Source organism: Salvelinus alpinus, chromosome 3 (assembly GCF_045679555.1).
Source record: "Salvelinus alpinus chromosome 3, SLU_Salpinus.1, whole genome shotgun sequence".
NCBI lineage: Eukaryota > Metazoa > Chordata > Actinopteri > Salmoniformes > Salmonidae > Salvelinus > Salvelinus alpinus.
This window is the reverse complement of record NC_092088.1, coordinates 3,908,437-3,925,511: the sequence shown is the minus strand read 5'-3', so window position 1 is coordinate 3,925,511 and position 17,075 is coordinate 3,908,437. Positions and strand designations below refer to the sequence as shown.

The window sequence follows — 17,075 nt, the reverse complement described above, 5'->3', positions numbered from 1 at the left end:
GAAAGAGGACCTGGTTGATAGGTGACATGCATGTAAAGAAAGAGGTGCACCTGGTTGATAGGTGACATGCAGGTAAAGAAAGAGGACCTGGTTGATAGGTGACATGCAGGTAAAGAAAGAGGAACACCTGGTTGATAGGTGACATGCAGGTAAACAAAGAGGAACACCTGGTTGATATGTGACATGCAGGTAAACAAAGAGGACCTGGTTGATAGGTGACATGCAGGTAAAGAAAGAGGAACACCTGGTTGATAGGTGACATGCAGGTAAAGAAAGAGGACCTGGTTGATAGGTGACATGCAGATAAAGAAAGAGGAACACCTGGTTGATATGTGACATGCAGGTAAACAATGAGGACCTGGTTGATAGGTGACATGCAGGTAAACAAAGAGGACCTGGTTGATAGGTGACATGCAGGTAAACAAAGAGGACCTGGTTGATAGGTGACATGCAGGTAAACAAAGAGGACCTGGTTGATAGGTGACATGCAGGTAAACAAAGAGGACCTGGTTGATAGGTGACATGCAGGTAAACAAAGAGGACCTGGTTGATAGGTGACATGCAGGTAAACAAAGAGGACCTGGTTGATAGGTGACATGCAGGTAAAGAAAGAGGGACACCTGGTTGATAGGTGACATGCAGGTAAAGAAAGAGGGCCTGGATGATAGGTGACATGCAGGTAAAGAAAGAGGTACACCTGGTTGATAGGTGACATGCAGGTAAAGAAAGAGGACCTGGTTGATAGGTGACATGCAGGTAAAGAAAGAGGGCCTGGATGATAGGTGACATGCAGGTAAAGAAAGAGGTACACCTGGTTGATAGGTGACATGCAGGTAAAGAAAGAGGACCTGGTTGATAGGTGACATGCAGGTAAAGAAAGAGGGACACCTGGTTGATAGGTGACATGCAGGTAAAGAAAGAGGACCTGGTTGATAGGTGACATGCAGGTAAAGAAAGAGGACCTGGTTGATAGGTGACATGCAGGTAAAGAAAGAGGAACACCTGGTTGATAGGTGACATGCAGGTAAAGAAAGAGGAACACCTGGTTGATAGGTGACATGCAGGTAAAGAAAGAGGGACACCTGGTTGATAGGTGACATGCAGGTAAAGAAAGAGGACCTGGTTGATAGGTGACATGCAGGTAAAGAAAGAGGACCTGGTTGATAGGTGACATGCAGGTAAAGAAAGAGGAACACCTGGTTGATAGGTGACATGCAGGTAAAGAAAGAGGGACACCTGGTTGATAGGTGACATGCAGGTAAAGAAAGAGGACCTGGATGATAGGTGACATGCAGGTAAACAAAGAGGACCTGGTTGATAGGTGACATGCAGGTAAAGAAAGAGGGACACCTGGTTGATAGGTGACATGCAGGTAAAGAAAGAGGACCTGGTTGATAGGTGACATGCAGGTAAAGAAAGAGGACCTGGTTGATAGGTGACATGCAGGTAAAGAAAGAGGAACACCTGGTTGATAGGTGACATGCAAGTAAAGAAAGAGGACCTGGTTGATAGGTGACATGCAGGTAAAGAAAGAGGACCTGGTTGATAGGTGACATGGAGGTAAAGAAAGAGGACCTGGTTGATAGGTGACATGCAGGTAAAGAAAGAGGAACACCTGGTTGATAGGTGACATGGAGGTAAAGAAAGAGGACCTGGTTGATAGGTGACATGCAGGTAAAGAAAGAGGACCTGGATGATAGGTGACATGCAGGTAAAGAAAGAGGACCTGGTTGATAGGTGACATGCAGGTAAAGAAAGAGGACCTGGTTGATAGGTGACATGCAGGTAAAGAAAGAGGACCTGGTTGATAGGTGACATGCAGGTAAAGAAAGAGGACCTGGTTGATAGGTGACATGCAGGTAAAGAAAGAGGTACACCTGGTTGATAGGTGACATGCAGGTAAACAAAGAGGAACTGGATGATAGGTGACATGCAGGTAAAGAAAGAGGACCTGGTTGATAGGTGACATGCAGGTAAAGAAAGAGGACCTGGTTGATAGGTGACATGCAGGTAAAGAAAGAGGACCTGGTTGATAGGTGACATGCAGGTAAAGAAAGAGGACCTGGTTGATAGGTGACATGCAGGTAAAGAAAGAGGACCTGGTTGATAGGTGGCATGCAGGTAAAGAAAGAGGACCTGGTTGATAGGTGACATGCAGGTAAAGAAAGAGGACCCGGATGATAGGTGACATGCAGGTAAAGAAAGAGGACCTGGTTGATAGGTGACATGCATGTAAAGAAAGAGGTGCACCTGGTTGATAGGTGACATGCAGGTAAAGAAAGAGGACCTGGTTGATAGGTGACATGCAGGTAAAGAAAGAGGAACACCTGGTTGATAGGTGACATGCAGGTAAACAAAGAGGAACACCTGGTTGATATGTGACATGCAGGTAAACAAAGAGGACCTGGTTGATAGGTGACATGCAGGTAAAGAAAGAGGAACACCTGGTTGATAGGTGACATGCAGGTAAAGAAAGAGGACCTGGTTGATAGGTGACATGCAGATAAAGAAAGAGGAACACCTGGTTGATATGTGACATGCAGGTAAACAAAGAGGACCTGGTTGATAGGTGACATGCAGGTAAACAAAGAGGACCTGGTTGATAGGTGACATGCAGGTAAACAAAGAGGACCTGGTTGATAGGTGACATGCAGGTAAACAAAGAGGACCTGGTTGATAGGTGACATGCAGGTAAACAAAGAGGACCTGGTTGATAGGTGACATGCAGGTAAACAAAGAGGACCTGGTTGATAGGTGACATGCAGGTAAACAAAGAGGACCTGGTTGATAGGTGACATGCAGGTAAAGAAAGAGGGACACCTGGTTGATAGGTGACATGCAGGTAAAGAAAGAGGGCCTGGATGATAGGTGACATGCAGGTAAAGAAAGAGGTACACCTGGTTGATAGGTGACATGCAGGTAAAGAAAGAGGACCTGGTTGATAGGTGACATGCAGGTAAAGAAAGAGGGCCTGGATGATAGGTGACATGCAGGTAAAGAAAGAGGTACACCTGGTTGATAGGTGACATGCAGGTAAAGAAAGAGGACCTGGTTGATAGGTGACATGCAGGTAAAGAAAGAGGGACACCTGGTTGATAGGTGACATGCAGGTAAAGAAAGAGGACCTGGTTGATAGGTGACATGCAGGTAAAGAAAGAGGACCTGGTTGATAGGTGACATGCAGGTAAAGAAAGAGGAACACCTGGTTGATAGGTGACATGCAGGTAAAGAAAGAGGAACACCTGGTTGATAGGTGACATGCAGGTAAAGAAAGAGGGACACCTGGTTGATAGGTGACATGCAGGTAAAGAAAGAGGACCTGGTTGATAGGTGACATGCAGGTAAAGAAAGAGGACCTGGTTGATAGGTGACATGCAGGTAAAGAAAGAGGAACACCTGGTTGATAGGTGACATGCAGGTAAAGAAAGAGGGACACCTGGTTGATAGGTGACATGCAGGTAAAGAAAGAGGACCTGGATGATAGGTGACATGCAGGTAAACAAAGAGGACCTGGTTGATAGGTGACATGCAGGTAAAGAAAGAGGGACACCTGGTTGATAGGTGACATGCAGGTAAAGAAAGAGGACCTGGTTGATAGGTGACATGCAGGTAAAGAAAGAGGACCTGGTTGATAGGTGACATGCAGGTAAAGAAAGAGGAACACCTGGTTGATAGGTGACATGCAAGTAAAGAAAGAGGACCTGGTTGATAGGTGACATGCAGGTAAAGAAAGAGGACCTGGTTGATAGGTGACATGGAGGTAAAGAAAGAGGACCTGGTTGATAGGTGACATGCAGGTAAAGAAAGAGGAACACCTGGTTGATAGGTGACATGGAGGTAAAGAAAGAGGACCTGGTTGATAGGTGACATGCAGGTAAAGAAAGAGGACCTGGATGATAGGTGACATGCAGGTAAAGAAAGAGGGACACCTGGTTGATAGGTGACATGCAGGTAAAGAAAGAGGAACACCTGGTTGATAGGTGACATGCAGGTAAAGAAAGAGGAACACCTGGTTGATAGGTGACATGCAGGTAAAGAAAGAGGAACACCTGGTTGATAGGTGACATGCAGGTAAAGAAAGAGGAACACCTGGTTGATAGGTGACATGCAGGTAAAGAAAGAGGAACACCTGGTTGATAGGTGACATGCAGGTAAAGAAAGAGGACCTGGTTGATAGGTGACATGCAGGTAAAGAAAGAGGACCTGGTTGATAGGTGACATGCAGGTAAAGAAAGAGGACCTGGTTGATAGGTGACATGCAGGTAAAGAAAGAGGACCTGGATGATAGGTGACATGCAGGTAAAGAAAGAGGTACACCTGGTTGATAGGTGACATGCAGGTAAAGAAAGAGGACCTGGTTGATAGGTGACATGGAGGTAAAGAAAGAGGACCTGGTTGATAGGTGACATGCAGGTAAAGAAAGAGGAACACCTGGTTGATAGGTGACATGCAGGTAAAGAAAGAGGACCTGGTTGATAGGTGACATGCAGGTAAAGAAAGAGGACCTGGTTGATAGGTGACATGCAGGTAAAGAAAGAGGAACACCTGGTTGATAGGTGACATGCAGGTAAAGAAAGAGGAACACCTGGTTGATAGGTGACATGCAGGTAAAGAAAGAGGGACACCTGGTTGATAGGTGACATGCAGGTAAAGAAAGAGGAACACCTGGTTGATAGGTGACATGCAGGTAAAGAAAGAGGGCCTGGATGATAGGTGACATGGAGGTAAAGAAAGAGGACATGGTTGATAGGTGACATGCAGGTAAAGAAAGAGGAACACCTGGATGATAGGTGACATGCAGGTAAAGAAAGAGGACCTGGTTGATAGGTGACATGCAGGTAAAGAAAGAGGAACACCTGGTTGATAGGTGACATGCAGGTAAAGAAAGAGGAACACCTGGTTGATAGGTGACATGCAGGTAAAGAAAGAGGGACACCTGGTTGATAGGTGACATGCAGGTAAAGAAAGAGGACCTGGATGATAGGTGACATGCAGGTAAAGAAAGAGGACCTGGTTGATAGGTGACATGCAGGTAAAGAAAGAGGACCTGGTTGATAGGTGACATGCAGGTAAAGAAAGAGGACCTGGTTGATAGGTGACATGCCGGTAAAGAAAGAGGAACACCTGGTTGATAGGTGACATGCAGGTAAAGAAAGAGGTACACCTGGTTGATAGGTGACATGCAGGTAAACAAAGAGGAACTGGATGATAGGTGACATGCAGGTAAAGAAAGAGGAACACCTGGATGATAGGTGACATGCAGGTAAAGAAAGAGGACCTGGTTGATAGGTGACATGCAGGTAAAGAAAGAGGACCTGATTGATAGGTGACATGCAGGTAAAGAAAGAGGACCTGGTTGATAGGTGACATGCAGGTAAAGAAAGAGGACCTGGTTGATAGGTGACATGCAGGTAAAGAAAGAGGACCTGGTTGATAGGTGACATGCAGGTAAAGAAAGAGGACCCGGATGATAGGTGACATGCAGGTAAAGAAAGAGGACCTGGTTGATAGGTGACATGCATGTAAAGAAAGAGGTGCACCTGGTTGATAGGTGACATGCAGGTAAAGAAAGAGGACCTGGTTGATAGGTGACATGCAGGTAAAGAAAGAGAAACACCTGGTTGATAGGTGACATGCAGGTAAACAAAGAGGAACACCTGGTTGATATGTGACATGCAGGTAAACAAAGAGGACCTGGTTGATAGGTGACATGCAGGTAAAGAAAGAGGAAAACCTGGTTGATAGGTGACATGCAGGTAAAGAAAGAGGACCTGGTTGATAGGTGACATGCAGATAAAGAAAGAGGAACACCTGGTTGATATGTGACATGCAGGTAAACAAAGAGGACCTGGTTGATAGGTGACATGCAGGTAAACAAAGAGGACCTGGTTGATAGGTGACATGCAGGTAAACAAAGAGGACCTGGTTGATAGGTGACATGCAGGTAAACAAAGAGGACCTGGTTGATAGGTGACATGCAGGTAAACAAAGAGGACCTGGTGGATAGGTGACATGCAGGTAAACAAAGAGGACCTGGTTCATAGGTGACATGCAGGTAAACAAAGAGGACCTGGTTGATAGGTGACATGCAGGTAAAGAAAGAGGGACACCTGGTTGATAGGTGACATGCAGGTAAAGAAAGAGGGCCTGGATGATAGGTGACATGCAGGTAAAGAAAGAGGTACACCTGGTTGATAGGTGACATGCAGGTAAAGAAAGAGGACCTGGTTGATAGGTGACATGCAGGTAAAGAAAGAGGGCCTGGATGATAGGTGACATGCAGGTAAAGAAAGAGGTACACCTGGTTGATAGGTGACATGCAGGTAAAGAAAGAGGACCTGGTTGATAGGTGACATGCAGGTAAAGAAAGAGGGACACCTGGTTGATAGGTGACATGCAGGTAAAGAAAGAGGACCTGGTTGATAGGTGACATGCAGGTAAAGAAAGAGGACCTGGTTGATAGGTGACATGCAGGTAAAGAAAGAGGAACACCTGGTTGATAGGTGACATGCAGGTAAAGAAAGAAGAACACCTGGTTGATAGGTGACATGCAGGTAAAGAAAGAGGGACACCTGGTTGATAGGTGACATGCAGGTAAAGAAAGAGGACCTGGTTGATAGGTGACATGCATGTAAAGAAAGAGGTGCACCTGGTTGATAGGTGACATGCAGGTAAAGAAAGAGGACCTGGTTGATAGGTGACATGCAGGTAAAGAAAGAGAAACACCTGGTTGATAGGTGACATGCAGGTAAACAAAGAGGAACACCTGGTTGATATGTGACATGCAGGTAAACAAAGAGGACCTGGTTGATAGGTGACATGCAGGTAAAGAAAGAGGAAAACCTGGTTGATAGGTGACATGCAGGTAAAGAAAGAGGACCTGGTTGATAGGTGACATGCAGATAAAGAAAGAGGAACACCTGGTTGATATGTGACATGCAGGTAAACAAAGAGGACCTGGTTGATAGGTGACATGCAGGTAAACAAAGAGGACCTGGTTGATAGGTGACATGCAGGTAAACAAAGAGGACCTGGTTGATAGGTGACATGCAGGTAAACAAAGAGGACCTGGTTGATAGGTGACATGCAGGTAAACAAAGAGGACCTGGTGGATAGGTGACATGCAGGTAAACAAAGAGGACCTGGTTCATAGGTGACATGCAGGTAAACAAAGAGGACCTGGTTGATAGGTGACATGCAGGTAAAGAAAGAGGGACACCTGGTTGATAGGTGACATGCAGGTAAAGAAAGAGGGCCTGGATGATAGGTGACATGCAGGTAAAGAAAGAGGTACACCTGGTTGATAGGTGACATGCAGGTAAAGAAAGAGGACCTGGTTGATAGGTGACATGCAGGTAAAGAAAGAGGGCCTGGATGATAGGTGACATGCAGGTAAAGAAAGAGGTACACCTGGTTGATAGGTGACATGCAGGTAAAGAAAGAGGACCTGGTTGATAGGTGACATGCAGGTAAAGAAAGAGGGACACCTGGTTGATAGGTGACATGCAGGTAAAGAAAGAGGACCTGGTTGATAGGTGACATGCAGGTAAAGAAAGAGGACCTGGTTGATAGGTGACATGCAGGTAAAGAAAGAGGAACACCTGGTTGATAGGTGACATGCAGGTAAAGAAAGAAGAACACCTGGTTGATAGGTGACATGCAGGTAAAGAAAGAGGGACACCTGGTTGATAGGTGACATGCAGGTAAAGAAAGAGGACCTGGTTGATAGGTGACATGCAGGTAAAGAAAGAGGACCTGGTTGATAGGTGACATGCAGGTAAAGAAAGAGGAACACCTGGTTGATAGGTGACATGCAGGTAAAGAAAGAGGGACACCTGGTTGATAGGTGACATGCAGGTAAAGAAAGAGGACCTGGATGATAGGTGACATGCAGGTAAACAAAGAGGACCTGGTTGATAGGTGACATGCAGGTAAACAAAGAGGGACACCTGGTTGATAGGTGACATGCAGGTAAAGAAAGAGGACCTGGTTGATAGGTGACATGCAGGTAAAGAAAGAGGACCTGGTTGATAGGTGACATGCAGGTAAAGAAAGAGGAACACCTGGTTGATAGGTGACATGCAAGTAAAGAAAGAAGACCTGGTTGATAGGTGACATGCAGGTAAAGAAAGAGGACCTGGTTGATAGGTGACATGGAGGTAAAGAAAGAGGACCTGGTTGATAGGTGACATGCAGGTAAAGAAAGAGGACCTGGTTGATAGGTGACATGCAGGTAAAGAAAGAGGACCTGGATGATAGGTGACATGCAGGTAAAGAAAGAGGGACACCTGGTTGATAGGTGACATGCAGGTAAAGAAAGAGGAACACCTGGTTGATAGGTGACATGCAGGTAAAGAAAGAGGAACACCTGGTTGATAGGTGACATGCAGGTAAAGAAAGAGGAACACCTGGTTGATAGGTGACATGCAGGTAAAGAAAGAGGAACACCTGGTTGATAGGTGACATGCAGGTAAAGAAAGAGGACCTGGTTGATAGGTGACATGCAGGTAAAGAAAGAGGGACACCTGGTTGATAGGTGACATGCAGGTAAAGAAAGAGGAACACCTGGTTGATAGGTGACATGCAGGTAAAGAAAGAGGAACACCTGGTTGATAGGTGACATGCAGGTAAAGAAAGAGGACCTGGTTGATAGGTGACATGCAGGTAAAGAAAGAGGGACACCTGGTTGATAGGTGACATGCAGGTAAAGAAAGAGGAACACCTGGTTGATAGGTGACATGCAGGTAAAGAAAGAGGAACACCTGGTTGATAGGTGACATGCAGGTAAAGAAAGAGGGCCTGGATGATAGTTGACATGGAGGTAAAGAAAGAGGACCTGGTTGATAGGTGACATGCAGGTAAAGAAAGAGGACCTGGTTGATAGGTGACATGCAGGTAAAGAAAGAGGGACACCTGGTTGATAGGTGACATGCAGGTAAAGAAAGAGGACCTGGTTGATAGGTGACATGCAGGTAAAGAAAGAGGACCTGGTTGATAGGTGACATGCAGGTAAAGAAAGAGGCCCTGGTTGATAGGTGACATGCAAGTAAAGAAAGAGGACCTGGTTGATAGGTGACATGCAGGTAAAGAAAGAGGAACACCTGGTTGATAGGTGACATGCAGGTAAAGAAAGAGGACCTGGTTGATAGGTGACATGCAGGTAAAGAAAGAGGGCCTGGATGATAGGTGACATGCAGGTAAAGAAAGAGGACCTGGTTGATAGGTGACATGCAGGATAAGAAAGAGGGACACCATGGCGTGATGATATAAACTTTTCAGATGATTGGTTTGAAGTCAGACTGAGCAGCATAATGTGAAGGATGTATTACAACACTGGAGTTCCTGGGGAGTCTATTCCACCCCATGAATCCCTCTTTCATCTCCCCGCCTATCCGTATCTCTCTCTCCTCCTCTCCCCTCCCCTCCCCTCCTCATCTCTCTCCCCTCTCCTCCCCTCCTCATCTCTCTCCCCTCCCCTCCCCTCCTCATCTCTCTCCCCTCTCCTCCCCTCCCCTCCTCATCTCTCTCCCCTCCGTATCTCTCTCTCCTCCCCTCCCCTCCGTATCTCTCTCCTCCCCTCCGTATCTCTCTCTCCTCTCTTCTCCTTATCTCTCTCCCCTCCACTCCTCATCTCTCCTCCTCTCCCCTCCCCTCCCCTCCTCATCTCTCTCTCTCCCCTCTCCTCCCCTCCGTATCTCTCTCCTCCCCTCCCCTCCCCATCACTCTCTCCTTCCCTCCCCTCCCCTCCCCTCCGTATCTCTCTCCCCTCTCTTCTCCTAATCTCTCTCCTCTCATCTCCTCTCCTTATCTCTCTCCCCTCCCCTCCTCGCCTCCTTCCTCGCCTCATCCCTCTTTCCTCACTTCCCCTCCACCTCTCGTCTCCTCCTTCCTCTCTCACCTCCCCTCCCTCCCTCTCTCCTCTCCTCGTCTCTTTCAGGTCAGAAAGAGACCAAAGCCCCTGTGGTCACTACCGTAATGCCGGTTACAACACCAGAACCCACCAGGACTACCACACCTCCCCCCACTACGGCCACCACCACACCTCCCCCCACTACCACCACAACCCTCCCACCCACCACTACTACAACAGCCAAGCCCCGCGCTGCTGTCCACAAAGCCAGGGATGCAGGTGAGTCTCACACACACACACACACACACACACACACACACACACACACACACACACACACACACACACACACACACACACACACACACACACACACACACACACACACACACACACAGAAACACAAACATTGTGCTTTCATATCTATATACATTACATGTGATTTAATAAATCAAAATCAAATCAAATGTATTTATAAAGCCCTTCTTACATCAGCTGATATCTCAAAGTGCTGTACAGAAACCCAGCCTAAAACCCCAAACGGCAAGCAATGCAGGTGTAGAAGCACATTTGATTTGATTTGATGTGATTTAATGTACTTTTCTTCCGGATTAAATGTATGTCTCCGTGTATGTTATGTTATGTGTATAGTGGATTGAGTATTTACTGAGATACAGAGTAACATGACTGACTCCATCCTTCTCTGCATACCCGGATTGGCTCATGTAAGAACTGATCCAGTAATACCAATCCTGATTGGCTCATGTAAGAACTGATCCAGTAATACCAATCCTGATTGGCTCATGTAAGAACTGATCCAGTAATAACAATCCTGATTGGCTCATGTAAGAACTGATCCAGTAATACTAATCCTGATTGGCTAATGTAAGAACTGATCCAGTAATACCAATCCTGATTGGCTCATGTAAGAACTGATCCAGTAATACCAATCCTGATTGGCTCATGTAATACCAATCCAACAGTAGATCCACTTTAAGGACAGACGGAATGTCAGCTATCACAGTGGAGAATCATTTACCTCGACCGTCCCGATCATGGATCATGTGCTGATTTGTACATTGTTGTGATGACATTTTGAAACCACATTAGATGAGTGACTGAGAGCTCTGTGTCTCCGTGATTCTCTGTTTAATATTGAATCTCCTCAAGATTTCTCTCCTCACTTTAGTCAAATGAACACACAGTCAGATGATGATGATTAGGCATTGATAAGAGACACCTGGCTACTTTTACTGCACATCACATGGGACAGGTATGTGGGGGATCTCCCTCCCTCCCTCTCTCTCTCTCCCTCCAACCCTTTCTCTCTCTCCCTCCCTCCCTCTCCCTCCCTCCCCCTCCCTCCCTCCATCCCTCCCTTTCTCTCTCTCTCGCTCCCTTCCTCTTTTCATCTCTCTCTCTTTCTCCCCCTTCCTACCTCCCTCTCTCTCTCTCTCTCTCTCCCTGGGTTGACCATCTCTATCGCTCTGATCCAGACAGCAGTCATCCGTACTTTGCGTCTGTAGCAGCAGCCTCCAGTGCAAGTAAGTCCAACCAGATGGTCTGTGGGGGTCTGTAGGTTGGTTGGTGATGGGTTGCTGCTGTTTACTGTGGGGGTCTGTAGGTTGGTTGGTGATGGGTTGCTGCTGTTTACTGTGGGGGTCTGTAGGTTGGTTGGTGATGGGTTGCTGCTATTCACTGTGGGGGTCTGTAGGTTGGTTGGTGATGGGTTGCTGCTGTTTACTGTGGGGGTCTGTAGGTTGGTTGGTGATGGGTTGCTGCTGTTTACTGTGGGGGTCTGTAGGTTGGTTGGTGGTGGGTTGCTGCTGTTTACTGTGGGGGACTGTAGGTTGGTTGGTGATGGGTTGCTGCTGTTTACTGTGGGGGTCTGTAGGTTGGTTGGTGATGGGTTGCTGCTGTTTACTGTGGGGGTCTGTAGGTTGGTTGGTGATGGGTTGCTGCTGTTTACTGTGGGGGTCTGTAGGTTGGTTGGTGAGGGGTTGCTGCTGTTTACTGTGGGGGTCTGTAGGTTGGTTGGTGATGGGTTGCTGCTGTTTACTGTGGGGGTCTGTAGGTTGGTTGGTGATGGGTTGCTGCTGTTTACTGTGGGGGTCTGTAGGTTGGTTGGTGGTGGGTTGCTGCTGTTTACTGTGGGGGTCTGTAGGTTGGTTGGTGAGGGGTTGCTGCTGTTTACTGTGGGGTTCTGTAGGTTGGTTGGTGGTGGGTTGCTGCTGTTTACTGTGGGGGTCTGTAGGTTGGTTGGTGGTGGGTTGCTGCTGTTTACTGTGGGGGTCTGTAGGTTGGTTGGTGGTGGGTTGCTGCTGTTTACTGTGGGGGTCTGCACTGGTGTTTATGTGTGACTCTCTCGTGTCTCGTGTTGTCACGTTTTTTCCATACATGGTAACCCATGGTAACCCACGTGATGTCTTGGTGTTTTTATGCCCATCAGGATAATGCTTTATAAAAATAAAAATAGATCTCGACGAATCGATAAATTACCTTCCAACTTGCATTCATCTTTGATTAAAGAATTAATTAATTAATGAAAGAAATTCATTAATTAAAGATAACATAGTCAGCTATCAATTGCACCAATTTCAAAGGTTACGTTTGTCACAAATGATTTGACATAACTTGCGTGATTTAAGTGTTTATTCAACGTAATTGTTTTAAGGTGTAACATGTAAAGGTAGTTGCTTGATGCTCTATCTAAGTTCCTTTATGAATCTTAATCCAGCTCCATCCCTGGCTTTGGCCGAAACAACAGAATGTGTTGCTGTTGTTGTTGTTGCTGTTGTCGTTGTTGCTGTCGTTGTTGCTGTCGTTGTTGTTGTTGTTGTTGTCGTTGTTGTTGTCGTTGTTGTCGCTGTCGTTGTTGTCGCTGTCATTGTTGATGTCGTTGTTGTTGTTGCTGTCGTTGTTGATGTTGTTGTTGTCACTGTTGTTGTTGTTGCTGTTGTTGTTGTCGCTGTTGTAATTGTCGCTGTCATTGTTGTTGTTGTCGTTTTTGTTGTCGTTGTTGTTGTTGTCGCTGTTGTCGTTGTCGCTGTCATTGTTGATGTCGCTGTTGTTGTTGCTGTTGTTGTTGTTGTTGCTGTCGTTGTTGTCGCTGTTGTTGTTGCTGTTGTTGTCGTTGTTGTTGTTGTTCGCTGTCGCTGTTGTTGTTGTCGCTGTCGTTGTTGTTGTTGTCGCTGTTGTTGTTGTTGTCGTTGTTGTCGTTGTCGTTGTTGTCGTTGTTGTTGTTGTCGCTGTCGCTGTCGTCGCTGTCGTTGTTGATGTCGTTGTTGTTGTTGCTGTTGTTGTTGTTGTTGTTGTCGCTGTTGTTGTCGTTGTTGTTGTTGTCGTTGTTGTTGTTGTCGCTGTTGTTGTTGTTGTTGTCGCTGTCGTTGTTGTTGTTGTTGTTGTCGTTGTTGTTGTTGTCGCTGTTGTTGTCGCTGTTGTTGTTGTCGCTGTTGTTGTTGTCGCTGTTGTTGTTGTTGTTGTGTTGTCGTTGTTGTTGTTGTCGCTGTTGTTGTTGTTGTTGTTGTTGTCGCTGTCGTTGTTGATGTTGTTGTTGTTGTCGCTGTCGTTGTTGTTGTTGCTGTTGTTGTTGTTGTCGCTGTCGTTGTTGTCGCTGATGTTGTTGTTGTTGTCGCTGTTGTTGTTGTCGCTGTTGTTGTTGTCGCTGTTGTTGTTGTCGTTGTTGTTGTTGTTGTCGCTGTTGTTGTTGTTGTTGTCTTAGAAAGTAGTGCTACAGGTATTTCCATGGTTCTAATGTTAAAAGTACACATGATGTTATTCTCAACATTGGATCTATAGGGCAGTCACAGAATGGCCAAGGGAAGGTTACAGCACAAGGTATGTTACAACTTTCATTTGTTCTACATAAGCAGTAGTTAGTTCGTTATATTTTTATCTGTAGTATTAGTTACTTATAGTATTATCTGTAGTATTAGTTACTTATAATATTATCCGTAGTATTAGTTACTTATAGTAGTAGATGTAGTATTAGTTACGTATAGTACTAGATGTCGTATTAGTTACTTATAGTATTAGCTGCAGTATTCGTTTCTTATAGTATCAACCGCAGTATTAGTTACTTATATTATTAGTTGTAGTATTAGTTACTTACAGTACCGGCCGCGGTATTAGTTACTTACAGTATTAGCTGTAGTATTAGTTACTTACAGTATCAGCCACATTATTAGTTACTTATAGTATTATATGTAATACTAGTTACTGTTATGGTTTAGCTGTAGTATTAGTTACTTATAGTATTAGATGTCGTATTAGTTACTTATAGTATTAGATGTAATACTAGTTACTGTTATGTTTTAGCTGTAGTATTAGTTACTTATAGTATTATCTGTAGTATTAGTTACTTACAGTATCAGCCGCATGATTAGTTACTTATAGTATTAGCAGTAGTATTAGTTACTTAAAGTATTAGCTGTAGTATTAGTTACTTATATTATTAGCTGTAGTATTAGTTACATATAATATTAGCTGTAGCATTAGTTACTTATAGTATTAGATGTGATACAGTTACTGTTATGTTTTAGCTGTAGTATTAGTTACATATACTATTAGCTAAAGTATTAGTTACGTATAGTATTAGATGTAGTATTAGATGTAGTACTACTTACATATAGTATTAGATGTAGTACCAGTTACATATAGTATTAGATGTAGTAGTAGTAGTTACATATAGTATTAGATGTAGTACTAGTTACTTACAGTAGCAGCCACAGTATTAGTTACTTATAGTATTAGATGTAGTACTAGTTACTTACAGTATCAGCCACAGTATTAGTTACTTATAGTATTAGATGTAGTACTAGTTACATATAGTATTAGATGTAGTACTAGTTACTTACAGTAGCAGCCACAGTATTAGTTACTTATAGTATTAGATGTAGTACTAGTTACTTACAGTATCAGCCGCAGTATTAGTTACTTATAGTATTAGATGTAGTACTAGTTACTTACAGTATCAGCCGCAGTATTAGTTACTTATAGTATTAGATGTAGTACTAGTTACTTACAGTATCAGCCGCAGTATTAGTTACTTATAGTATTAGATGTAGTACTAGTTACTTACAGTATCAGCCGCAGTATTAGTTACTTATAGTTTTAGATGTAATACTAGTTACATATAGTATTAGCTGTAGTATTAGTTACATATAGTATTAGCTGTAGTACTAGTTACATATAGTATTAGCTGTAGTATTAGTTACATATAGTATTAGCTGTAGTACTAGTTACATATAGTATTAGCTGTAGTACTAGTTACATATAGTATTAGCTGTAGTACGAGTTACATATAGTATTAGCTGTAGTACTAGTTACATATAGTATTAGCTGTAGTACTAGTTACATATAGTATTAGCTGTAGTATTAGTTACATATAGTATTAGCTGTAGTACTAGTTACATATAGTATTAGCTGTAGTACTAGTTACATATAGTATTAGCTTTAGTACTAGTTACATAGTATTAGCTGTAGTACTAGTTACATATAGTATTAGCTGTAGTATTAGTTACATATAGTATTAGCTGTAGTACTAGTTACATATAGTATTAGCTGTAGTACTAGTTACATATAGTATTAGCTGTAGTATTAGTTACATATAGTATTAGCTGTAGTATTAGTTACATATAGTATTAGCTGTAGTACTAGTTACATATAGTATTAGCTGTAGTACTAGTTACATATAGTATTAGCTGTAGTATTAGTTACATATAGTATTAGCTGTAGTACTAGTTACATATAGTATTAGCTGTAGTACTAGTTACATATAGTATTAGCTGTAGTATTAGTTACATATAGTATTAGCTGTAGTACTAGTTACATATAGTATTAGCTGTAGTACTAGTTACATATAGTATTAGCTGTAGTACTAGTTACATATAGTATTAGCTGTAGTACTAGTTACATATAGTATTAGCTGTAGTACTAGTTACATATAGTATTAGCTGTAGTACTAGTTACATATAGTATTAGCTGTAGTACTAGTTACATATAGTATTAGATGTAGTATTATTAGAGCAACTAACCCAATGTCTAACTGTAATCCAGCGTTTCCCACAAGCTCGGTCCTCTGGACCACAAGGGGTCCACGTTTTGATTTATTTCCCGAGTTCTACAAAGCTTCATCAAATTAACATCTCATCTTCAAGCGTTGATTATTCAAATCAACTGTGTATTGCCAGGGGTAAAAACAACGTACTGTGCATCACTATGACGTGTGTAAACCGGTATACATGTCTTATTCAAAGCATTCAGAGGCAGTACCTACACCAGTAGGTTTCCATCACGAGCCAAAGCAGGTAAAAACACCGTCGATGTCATCCTCTGTCTGTAGTCCTCTGTCTGTAGTCCTCTGTCTGTAGTCCTCTGTCTGTAGTCCTCTGTCTGTAGTCCTCTGTCTGTAGTCCTCTGTCTGTAGTCCTCTGTCTGTAGTCCTCTGTCTGTAGTCCTCTGTCTGCAGTCCTCTGTCTGTAGTCCTCCTACTGCAGCCCTCTGTCTGCAGTCCTCTGTCTGCAGTCCTCTGTCTGTAGTCCTCTGTCTGTAGTCCTCTGTCTGTAGTCCTCTGTCTGCAGTCCTCTGTCTGCAGCCCTCCTACTGCAGCCCTCTGTCTGCAGTCCTCTGTCTGCAGTCCTCTGTCTGCAGTCCTCTGTCTGCAGCCCTCCTACTGCAGCCCTCTGTCTGCAGTCCTCTGTCTGCAGTCCTCTGTCTGCAGTCCTCTGTCTGTAGTCCTCTGTCTGCAGTCCTCTGTCTGCAGCCCTCCTACTGCAGCCCTCTGTCTGCAGTCCTCTGTCTGCAGTCCTCTGTCTGCAGTCCTCTGTCTGTAGTCCTCTGTCTGCAGTCCTCTGTCTGCAGCCCTCCTACTGCAGCCCTCTGTCTGCAGTCCTCTGTCTGCAGTCCTCTGTCTGCAGTCCTCTGTCTGCAGTCCTCTGTCTGCAGTCCTCTGTCTGCAGTCCTCTGTCTGCAGTCCTCTGTCTGCAGTCCTCTGTCTGTAGTCCTCTGTCTGCAGTCCTCTGTCTGCATTCCTCTGTCTGCAGTCCTCTGCCTGTAGTCCTCTGCCTGTAGTCCTATGTCTGTAGTCTTCTGTCTGCAGTCCTCTGTCTGCAGTCCTCTGTCTGCAGTCCTCTGTCTGCAGTCCTCTGTCTGCAGTCCTCTGTCTGCAGTTCTGCAGTCCTCTGTCTGTAGTCCTCTGTCTGCAGTCATCTCTCTGTCTGCAGTC

The 17,075-nt window shown here is 44.4% G+C and overlaps 1 protein-coding gene across 11 annotated transcripts in view; it reads left to right on the top strand.

Moving 5' to 3' along the window:
* vit (vitrin) overlaps positions 1-17,075 on the top strand; it is a 159,443-nt gene that overhangs the window by 66,089 nt on the left and 76,279 nt on the right. For 5 of the 11 annotated variants that reach the window (XM_071391315.1, XM_071391313.1, XM_071391309.1 and 2 more), the window contains exons 7-10: positions 9,938-10,129; positions 11,347-11,394; positions 13,649-13,687; positions 16,108-16,158. In XM_071391315.1, coding sequence (XP_071247416.1) covers positions 9,938-10,129; positions 11,347-11,394; positions 13,649-13,687; positions 16,108-16,158 — 330 coding nt within the window. The remainder of the gene's footprint in view (positions 1-9,937; positions 10,130-11,346; positions 11,395-13,648; positions 13,688-16,107; positions 16,159-17,075) is intronic. The other 6 variants (XM_071391314.1, XM_071391316.1, XM_071391306.1 and 3 more) reach the window with 5 other exon arrangements.